At 36.7% G+C, this 11,221-nt stretch overlaps 1 protein-coding gene across 1 annotated transcript; it reads left to right on the forward strand.

Moving 5' to 3' along the window:
• The first annotated feature begins 346 nt into the window (after window positions 1-346).
• LOC139965342 (uncharacterized) lies at window positions 347-3,990 on the forward strand. The gene is made up of 3 exons (XM_071967591.1): window positions 347-2,114; window positions 2,371-2,485; window positions 3,197-3,990. Exons 1-3 carry the CDS (start codon window positions 1,677-1,679, stop codon window positions 3,655-3,657), a joined length of 1,014 nt encoding a protein of 337 aa, XP_071823692.1. The 5' UTR covers window positions 347-1,676; the 3' UTR covers window positions 3,658-3,990.
• Window positions 3,991-11,221: the final 7,231 nt, after the last annotated feature.

An 11,221-nucleotide genomic window follows, 5' to 3' on the forward strand; every position in this document is an offset into this window, starting at 1 on the left:
AAAAACGAATCGACGCAATAATAGTGTACCCATTGTACATGCACTGTTGAGCGTTGTTAAATATGTGTCTATCGAGAGAAAATATGTGCACATAAAAGCGTGTCTGCAACGTTCTGGTTTTGCTAGTTTTTGGCGAAATGTTTCACCATTTTGCATCTAAGCACTCACAATTAACCAAAAATTTCCAAGGGGAGGGGTTGTCCCCCTCCCCCTTGGAAATTTTTGGCCCCCTCCTCTCCCCTCCCCTCCCTTTTTGACCCCTCCCCTAGGACGCAGATCACTAAAGTGCTACCATCGGGATGTCGGCCCCCCCTTTCTCAAAATCCTGGATCCGCCCCTGTCATTGTTTGAATTGAATCAGATGAGATCGAAACCACCAGTCATTAATTGCCGTGTTGTGTGTATTGACTCTCTGCATGGTGTGTATTTGTTAAGCAATGGTGTTTCAATAGAAGAAGAAGAAAAGAGAAAGGTGTTCATAATTGGAATCACCGTGCTAAACAAGGTCTTGCTGATGGTCTACAAAGCACTGTACAACATGTCTCCACAATACATCCGGGACATGATTGTCGATCATAGACCTTCTAGACAGCTTCGTTCGAAATCTCTCGATCTTTTAAATGAACCTCGATCAAAATTCAAATCAGCAGGCGATCGTGCCTTTTCTGTGTTTACACCTCGTCTATGGAACAACACGGATATCACAATCAGACAGTCCACTTCTGTTAAGTCATTTAAAGCTAAGTTAAATAACCTCTATGTTGAAAGAAGTCTTTGGGTAAACTTTTATTGTTATTTTCATTATTTGTAGTCTAATCTAAGCCTACTATTACATTTTTGTAAAACGCATTTGAGCATTTTTCATGGAAATTGCGCTATATCAAATGTCAATTTTATTATGAATATATTTTGAAAGTTTGTATGTCGGTCGTAATTTTAAAAGGGATATTTCCACGTATATAGCTGACGTGACATACTGTCAATGCGCATGCATGCCTTTGTACATATATACATATATATATATATATATATATATATATATATATATATATATATATATAATATAGCTATCTATAGCATGTATACGGCCATTCATTTATTGCGACGTTCATTTCTCTAATGTCTTTGGGGGTTACCATAATGTTGTAAACGAAAGAAAAAGGACAAGAAGTGTGATGAATACGCCTACATATCCAAATGCAGTAATTACCGTAATCAGTGGGTGTGGCTTTATTGGACAAATACATTAACTTGATATAGACCGAACATTGCACAAAATATCAAGGCTACAACATGGAATCTAAGTATGGTATATACTTGCCCTTACAAAGGATACACAGGTGACTAACTATCACTATCTTATTATATAATAACAGTGATTAGTGGTGCCTCGATGTAATACTTTCAGTATCAGGAATGACTCCCAATTGTCAGATGTCTTATAGCCTGTTATAAATAACGTTTTAAACCTCTCTATCCTAACAGAGAGCTACATAATTTTGTTCCTTACAACTGTGTTCGGTATATATGAGCCTAACCTTTCGTATATATGCCAAATGATTGAGTGTAACTATTTTACTACTTATTTAACTAATTTATTGATTGCCATTTTAAGTCGAGATTGTTTCCCGTTATGCAGTAAACATCAACCAATTTAAGTACAGGAAGAATCGAAAATGGACAGGAGTGTCTTGCAAACAATTATTATCCTTGGATTTGTTCTTTGCCTTGGAAAAGGGGTCGAGACTTGTGATGGTTACATTCATAAGAATGATAGCGAATTTGTTTATGGAGTACATGGACAAAACATAACCTTGTCCTGTGATTTACAGGCCTACTGTGTAAGAGGTCTGTGGGCATTCCGTACAAGTCCTGTGAAATATCTGTATGCAGGATCGTGTTCAGAATGCGGAGAGAGTTTCTCTGTCAGTGACATCATCCACAGAGATATAATGAACACCACTCTACATATTAATAACATTCATGAGAGTCTTGCTGGTATCTATGACTGTAGCTGTCAGTATGAGAATGGAGCAGATAAGGTGAAATGCTTTAAACTACAAATTACAAACGCTTCGTGTCAACTAGAGTTAACTCAAAATGATCAAGTAAAGGTAGGTAAAACTTGGGCGTTATAAGTTGATTTTTTTTTTTTTTTGAATCTAAAGTAACTGACGATGCTTACATGACTAATTTCTGTCTATTTTAACTAAATTATTTTATGATTCCATAATAATCACCAATACCGTGGCCGAAAGTTGTTCACATGTTGTCACGATCCCTTTATTCACAAACACAGTCCACTCTCCTCATGATTGTTGGTCGATATGTGAGGTGAAATGATTATCGAATCACTGTTTGCATTCGCAGGTATTTCATAACAGTTCTGGTGAGGCAGTACGTACAGTAAAGGTTAACACCGATGATAATATCACAGCCAGATGCGTAAGCGAAGTTGCAAAGCTGAATACTAATTGCAAAAACAGTAAGTATGATGACAGCAATCATACATGTTAAACACATTGAATATATGTGTGATTCACGTCATACAATTAAGAAGAAGAATGAAAAATAAACATCTTAACACATAAAAGACTTACAAAGATGCGATGCAGAACTCTACAAAAGTTGGGTAAAATATTTTACTCACCCAACATAGGATACGGACAAATTGTTTTGTCAAGTTGGTTGGATACATACCTACCCAGGGGTGGTAAAAAAAATGCTCAACTGTTCAAGAGTGAAGAACAGTGTCAAGCAAATTGTTTACTTTTATGAAGTTGTTAAAGTTGTTATGTAGTTTATGGTAGGTTATGTAGTTTATGCAGTTTAAGTAGGTTATGTAGTTTTTAAAGTTCTGTAGTTATTAAAGTTAAGGTGTTAGTCTTAAATATTAGTGATGGGATTGGAAAACTAGAATAAGGATCGCTTTGGGATATGATAACAGTATCAGAATATTTCTCTCGCTTAATGTTATGTATTTATATAGTGTTTCACTGCAAATAATAGAATATTGGAAGGTACTCAAAATATCAAATTAATAACATATTTGAAATTAAACTATGAATATAGAATACGTCTTGTAAATTAAATTAATTAAATTTGTTTTCCATAGTTGGAGTGACGCTTAAAAAAAAAACATTTTTTTTTCTTCTAAAATCAACACTTAATTATTCACGAATATTTACTTTTTCAGGATCAGGGCTGTTAAACATAAAGACATCACAAGATGGATGCTGGATTAGTTGCAGAATCAACAACTTATGCGAGACGAGAATCATCCTAATAAACGAGACAGCAAATAGTCAATCGACTTCCACGATGAAGGAGGAATTTTTCCATATCGCTACATCTTCATCAGTCACCACTCATCCAAATAATAATTCTCATAGAACAACGGTCACTTCTGGTATATACATTGACCTAGTCTGGGTTATTGTGTTCATAACTATTGTTCTTGTTCTAATCTTAGTTATTATTTCCTTATTGTGGTTTTGTTCTCGGAAATCTTCGAAGAAAGAGAAATATGATATTGCAAGAGATACCCCTCTCTTCACAGCTGCAACTAAAACAACAGAATATGCAAGACATTTTTATCCATCGACAATGGATAATAGTGATATTGTAGGTGGCCTTTATGACGAAATCAAAGAATAAACATTACCTATACATTTTTGTAAAGCGCATTTGAGCATTTTTTCATGGAAATTGCGCTATATCGAATGTCAATGTTTATTATTATTATTATACTTTGAAATTTTGTATGTCGGGCGTAATTTTAAAAGGGAAATTTCCACGTATAGCTGACGTGACATATTGCCAATGCGCATGCATGACTTTATATATATATACAAATGTGTTTAGGATGCTAGGATGCGAATGTACATTTTTAATTGGTCATTACCTGTGCTTCATTTTATTCATAATATCCTTTTGATAACATTGACTCATCAGATAATGGTACATTTATGACTCAATTTTAATATGAGAAATGGCTTCGTATTGTAAGGGGGTACAGATGGGGGGGGGGGGGCTAAGAAGAGAAACGAAACAAAAACATAAATTACTTATCAGATGTTCGTTTTGGTTTCATAGCACACGCAGTCCCAAGCGTTAGTAATATGCAAAAATGTTGCAACCCGCCAAAGACTCACCGTGCTTTGCAGGAAAACAAGTCTATCCGTACAGAGTACGTCAAGACATGTATTCGTCCATTTTCAACCAATAATGTGTTAAGGGAAAACATTATATTATGGATGGCAGTCTCTTTTGACTTTGTTTGGCGTTGCGACCCGAAGTGAGAGATAACTTCGAAGTCGGCAGTAAAGGCAAATGTTTCGTCAAGTCTCATACAGTCATAAATAGACGAGGCGTACCTCACATGGAGTTATACTTTTGACGATGCGAACCTTATATGATGTTACCTTTGATGTAGGATTATATAGATCAGTGGCGGAAACTACTCGCGGCAGACACTATATATAGTTACCGTGTGTTTTATATTTCCTCAATCACAGATTTGAAATGAGGATATGAGATTAAATTGTATAAAGTTTGCTCCATGGTATTCCAGGGTATCTGATTCAGAGACAGCAACGTATGCAGAACAGCGCAGCCAGGCTTGTTGTAGACTGCTATGACTTCAACACACCATCGTTGAGTATCCTCCATTCTTTGCACTGGTTGCCTGTTGAATTCAGAATTAAGTTCAAAGTACTGCTCCTGGTGTATAAGTGCATTCATGGAATGGCACCCGCCTATTTGTCAGACGATCTGTCCTTCCAGGTCAATACTCGTTATACCTTGCGTTCTAGCAATACACTCACTCTCACTGTTCCCAGAACTAAGCTGAAAACCTATGGCGACTGTGCCTTTCCATCAGCCGGGCCCAAGCTCTGGAATGGTCTGCCCACATCTGTGCGGAGTTCTCCCACTCTCAGTCAGTTCAAGTCTTGTTTGAAGACTCATTGTTTTCAAGTTGGCGTTCTATTAGGGTTGTACAGCGCTATTGAATACTTCGTAGATTTTAGCGCTTTATAAGTTCATTTATTATTAAATGTTGTGAATTTATCTGGCAAATTGCGTCAGCTTTTTACCAAAATATGCTATGGCAGTTAAGTTGATAATACGTGGTTTCATTTATGTTTTATAGTGGATGTACAGTATATTGTTCAGAATGTCTTAAACATTTTTTCAAGTTTATACTAAGTTTGTGATTCTCTTCTACATGCAGTTATTAGAAAAATGATTCATCTCAGTCATACATGCACAAAGTACTTTGTTCTTACATTAAATCACATTCTATATCAGTTGTTCACTTATGCTCTTGTACAAAACAGTTCAATAAAATGTCCGCTTACTGTAATTCTTCTCAGATTTTGTAGTTTTACCCACGTTTATATATATACATCATGTTCCATACACCAGTATATTGAATCGGCGACGAGGATTTGACTTCAACATTTTAGATTCTTATTCTGTTTGATGATGGTATTGATTGGTAAATTTGAATAATTTGCTTCAACCAATGAGGACTTTGCAAGCAATGAATGGAGACACTGACAATTCTTCTTGGCAAATAGTGTCAAAGACGATAAGAAAGTTGCAGTATTTCTTAGTCTTATCGGAGTTAAGACGTATGGCTTATTAAAAACTTTATTAATGCCATATAGTTCGCCTGATAAGTCTTACGATGGACCAGTCAGAACATTAAAAGACCACTTAACAACCCCCCCCCCCCCTCCTCTTTTTTTACAGCCGAACAATTTAAGTTTCACCGGAAAGTTCATAGAGGAGAAACCATTTCATCCTACACTTCTGAACTGACACTTTTATCTACATGTCAGTTTGGATCCTTTCTTTCAGAAGCATTACAGGAGAGATTTGTTTGTGGTCGAGGTAATCTGGCAACCCAGAGAAAGCTGTTGTTGCAGGATAATCTTAGGTTCGACAAAGAAATCGAAATTGCTCTTGCCTGTGAAATGGCAGACAAGAACGTTAATGATAAAGTGGTTACGTTCTAGTAGTAAAAGTGGCGTAAAATGCAATGCAAACCCAGCGACCACAGAATAGAACACATTTTTATCTTCATGGAGGGAAAGGCCATGCACCACGAGTGGGGGTTTGAGACATAAATGCAACAAGTGTGCCACAGTAGGATATTTAGCCAAAGTCTTCGAAAGAAAAACAACGGAAAACCCCACTACGAATACTCGCCAGGTATGTACAGTCAAATGAACAGACTGGTACAGAGTTTGATTTATTTGGGCTGAATAGGGCAGAGGATTCACATAGAGATTACAGTAACTATTTGTAAATCTTAAAGAGCTGTACCACAGCAAATACTGGATTGTGCTGACAAATCTGATAAATCGGTAGCATGTGTTACTATGTTTACAGTAACAACTGAGGATATGTGTCATTCCAACAAATCCAGTTGTTTTGATTTATTGGGATTACACATATCCTCAGTTCTTACTGTAATCCTAAAAGCACATGCTACCGATTTAAAGCACGATCCAGTTTTTCCTTTTGTGCAAACATTTTAAGATTTACAGTAGTACTTTTCAAACACCCCAACTTGCTGCTTTCCCCTTATATTCCCCCTATATATTTTTTTTATTGAATCCAATCTGGGATTGTGTATATGTGGAGGGAGGGGGAATTTCTTTGGGGCATAGCTGAGGGCCCATGGTAGCCTCCGAGAGGGGAGCCTTAATTATTTATAACTCATCCAGCTGGGCTAGTAATCCAACCATAGGTTCCAAGCTGACAAATCGAATTCAGACTCATGATCTGGTTTATTTTTCGAGTGTCTCCCCAACGCGAAATGCCCTGAATGGGTGGGGAGGGGGAGGGGAGTGGCAATGTATGATGGCAATGCATGAGCATTGAGGCCCGGTTCTCTATTCCATCCCCAGAATCCAATTGAGGGTTATCACAATTCCTAGATTTGAATAAACGAGACATTTCCTCCTACCCCCGAAAAATCGGTAGTTGACTCAAATTCTGGGAGCCATTTGGCCCACAAATCACAAAATTGACAGAAACCTTTTTAATTCCGGTATGAGTGTCTTCTCCTGTGTCGAAAACCCCCATTCCCGATTCGAAATTATGCAAAACGGATGATAAAAGTCAAATTATGGCGGAAATAAGAATTTCATATCCGCTATTTTGAATTTTTGGTGGCCATTTTGAATTTTTGGCGGCCATCTTGAATTTTCACTTTTCGCCTGCATAGATTTTTCTAGACTTTTTATTTGTTATTCTAGGGACTTTTTTGATACCGAAATCGAAGAGAAACCTTCTGTTGCAATTTGTGGTGGCTTGACCCCCAAATCGTGTTCTCTGTGTGTATCGTGTGAATAAAGACACAAAGTGTGTTGAAGTCAAACTTAATGACATTTACCGCACGATGGTACAGTAGACACTGGGGAGTAAAAGTATAAGTGCTGAGACAAACAGACGTCACAGTGTCCTATCGATGTCAGACAGTTTTTTATTTTACAATTGTCGTAGCGAAGGTGAATGTCAACCACCACTACTCGAGTGAAGCTGGCTTCGCAATTTTAAGCTGAACTGGGACTCTATTTTTACTATTTAGAAAGACCCCCTCTGTTAATTTTTTTTTTCGGAAAATTAAACTTTGCTAAATGGGGATTATGGAACATTAACGGTTCACATGGCAATTGTTAAGGTAAAAGAAGATTTGATTCCTAAACTCTATAAACCTAGACCAGCTATTCCCCTATGCTATAATGGAGTCAGTAGGTGAAGAGTTAAGTATTTCTTACCAACGTTGTCTCACTGATCATAACATTTTATTCGGTAGCCTAACCTAGGCTGCCTAAGGTTACAAGGGCTCTTAGAGCCAGGTTGGGCCCAGGTACCATTATGTCAGCGGTCCCCTTTTTGAAGCTGTTGGGAATCAAACATAATTTATCCTTATGTTCTCGGCCCATGCATATTGATCCCAGACCCGCTAATTGACCCCAAGCCCCGGGATAGTAGCCCATGCCACACACCCCTTGTCAGGTCTGACAGTGCAACGGTGTTAGTATTTCAGCAACGTCCTGTCTGCATCAAAAGGAGACAGTAAATCAGGAAACTGAAGCATGTATACCAGCTGCCTGCAGTGTGAATGCTATATATTAGGGTTTTATGGAAACAAACGAAGAATCGATCACATTGACTCGTACCCAAGGATCAATATCAATCTAAAGCATGGATTCTGTATCTTGTAGCGTCCTGGCAGCCGTGCACTTTCTCTCCTCCAAAGAGGGCCATAAAATACACATTCATTTCTGTCATTTTCGTCGTTGGTATAAAAATTCCTTTTCTTAAAAGTAACAAACATAAAACCATTACCCTGTCTCTCCTTCACGGGCACCCTACGATTAGACTTCACTCAATGTTTCACAACAACCTTCAATCCTTTACCGCATATATGTTACACATCTTTTCTAATAGGCATATGTTTGATGTTTGTTGATGGTGTTGTGTTCCTTTCTCTTTTTCCATGTTTTTATAGAGGGTTTTAAGGCTACATGGGAGCTGCCGCTTAGTTGGAGGCTCCCGGGCTGAAGGAAGCTGTTTGACAACCAATCAATTAATTATCCACCCTTCTCATGCAGCACGAAGTCAATCAAATTAATCTGTTGTCGATATTTTCAATCACTCCTCCACGCTACATATTAATACTAATATATATCACGCAGTCCATGCATTAATCAATTAATACGAACCAGAATATTCTTGACAGGTTTGAAATGAAAGATACTTTAGATAGGTTGATTTGGTTTGTATTTAATATTATTTTCCGGCCTTTTAATTGTATCAGTGTAGTCGTTATCCTAGGCCTGTTCTTTTCTCTTATCTTCTTCTTCGTTTTTACTTGTTAACAGAAAATATGCTTTTCCTTCATTTTTGTGATGACGTATATGCTAAATTTTAGTGACGTTATCATCACATCATCAATGTACACATTCTAACTAAAATCATGGATTAAACAGCAGTGTTCATTCCCTTTTCTCTTTTCTTTTTGCATCTCATTTGCATCTCATTTATTCGTTCATTCATTTGCTTTGTGAACAAAAATTGAACACAAAAATTGAAGTACAAAATTTTACATCATCTTAATAACAATAAACTGTGAGTGAACATAACGTAAACATCTCTAACGTACCCTCACGCACAATTGAAAAAATATTGATATTTTTCAATCATTTCAAATTTGTTCTGTTTTTTCAAAATAGACACTTTCAACCTCAATTACACATCTGAATTTTCGTAAAAATGTTATGTCATAGGGAGGAACCCCTTTATGTTTACAAATACATATAAATGTTTAGCATGTTCATTACTGCTAAACAACTATAAATTGAGTTGTGTGTAGAACACACTCACTTAACAATGGCTCAAAAAATTTGCTGTTTTTGAGTTATACTTCTCCTTTTGTTTGGTTAATTTTATTATAGATGTGTTGACGTTCTGGGCTTCCTTGCTATAACAACATTCAATAGTATGAAGATATGTATCTTTGATTTTACCATGGAGCTATAAACAGATAGCTCCATGATTTTACAAACGAGAGCAGTCCGTACAATACTGTTCTCACAAACAGCTGAGTTATTGCACACAATATTTGACTAAGTCTTCGTCTTTCTTCCTGACTTTGTTTTTCCTTTTCTTTATAAATGAACTATTTATAATATGAAAATATTCGAGGCTCGAGAAAACTCTTACGTTGTCCCCTATTTTCAACAGTATTAATCCAAAAATCCAGGGACCTCCAAACGAGGGTTCACTTTCAGGCTACCCTAGATTCGTGCTTTGTTTGCATATAACAACAACAACAGGAAAACAGAATATTCATTATGATGCTAATGATGTCCACACTATAAATGAAGGTGAATATGTAAATTTGATTTCACGGACAAGCCTCAAAATCAAATGATATATATCTCGACAAAAATGGTTTCCCTGTGCATGCTGTGTCATACAAAGGGCACTTTTTAATGGCATTTTGATTATCGTTGCTCAAGAAAAGGTTAATATTTTTAAGTATATATAACACAAGGACACAAATTGTATGTGTTTCATTTACAATAGGACACTTCTAATTTATGAAAAGGGGGCACATTATTCTATTCTGAGGTTTTCCACAAAACTGACGGACCTACCGGCCTCATGTTCACTATCCCCTAGCTCGCCCCCCCCCCAACCCCTCCTCCGGCTCCTCAGGGCCACAGTTTCTTAAAGCGTTGATCCTAATGAAAGCTGTGATTTTCTTTTCACAATAAGTTGGCCATTATGGCATAGACTCCTATTTTAAACTTATATTGATACAATCTCTATATTGTGTGTGCGTGTATATGTGAGTTGTATTTCATATGAAAGCGAATGCTTCTCACTGATTCATGTTATTTTGTATAAATGCGGCAATGAAAATGCAATCAAAAATATCTCAAACAAAACTGAGGATAGTTAATAGGTCATCCATGAACATAATTCTTCAAAAAATATGATATAAAGTGAAATAATTGTTACTGCATGTTCCAACAAGCATTTCAATACTGCTAAATTCTCAAAGCTTCTTCTATCACCAAGACTATTATAAACCGTCTCGTGAGATATACTCTCACACACAATTATCTGGCAAATATTAATCAAGGTCAGAAACTCCGTCCAGAAGAGTAAACTTATCAAATATTTAAGCAGTCAATTTTAGAATCCTAACTTTAGTTTAGAAATATAGAGATGACCTCTCAATATCTCTATAATATTACAGCTTAAAAGTTTAACCTTAAAAACTTTCCATTAATATCACACGTCTTTACATAATCTACATGAAGCACTGTCAAACGGTTTGTTCCGTTTGAAGTCGATCTTTGCCCATTTCACATCCCTTCGGACCTTTTTAATTCCTTATCCGACCTGAATGCTTGCTTTAATTTCTCCGAAATACCAGGTCACTGTCCTGTTTTTTATCCCTTTCAAGTCACACTTTGTTAGAGCCTCCTGTAATCTTCTCGTGTCTTAATTCAAGCAGATTTCATTAAATCCATTTTTCCTTCTCCCCCCTCTGATTTTTTCCTTCAGCAGAGCTGTAGAAAGTTAAGAAACCAGAGCTGATGTAGCGAAAGAATTGTGTGTGTATAATAAGCCTGTGAGGGTAAAGATCACTACTCTATATTACAGATCGATAACTCTGTCTTTCAAT

This window comes from Apostichopus japonicus, chromosome 3, assembly GCF_037975245.1.
Source record: "Apostichopus japonicus isolate 1M-3 chromosome 3, ASM3797524v1, whole genome shotgun sequence".
Classification (NCBI taxonomy): Eukaryota; Metazoa; Echinodermata; class Holothuroidea; order Aspidochirotida; family Stichopodidae; genus Apostichopus; species Apostichopus japonicus.

Bases quoted from the DNA above. Each gene is read 5' to 3' on its own strand.
- LOC139965342 (XM_071967591.1), top strand. From the start codon at position 1,677: ATGGACAGGAGTGTCTTGCAAACAATTATTATCCTTGGATTTGTTCTT. The intron at 2,115-2,370 runs GTAGGTAAAACT...TTGCATTCGCAG, and splicing joins CTCAAAATGATCAAGTAAAG to GTATTTCATAACAGTTCTGG. The intron at 2,486-3,196 runs GTAAGTATGATG...TTACTTTTTCAG, and splicing joins GAATACTAATTGCAAAAACA to GATCAGGGCTGTTAAACATA.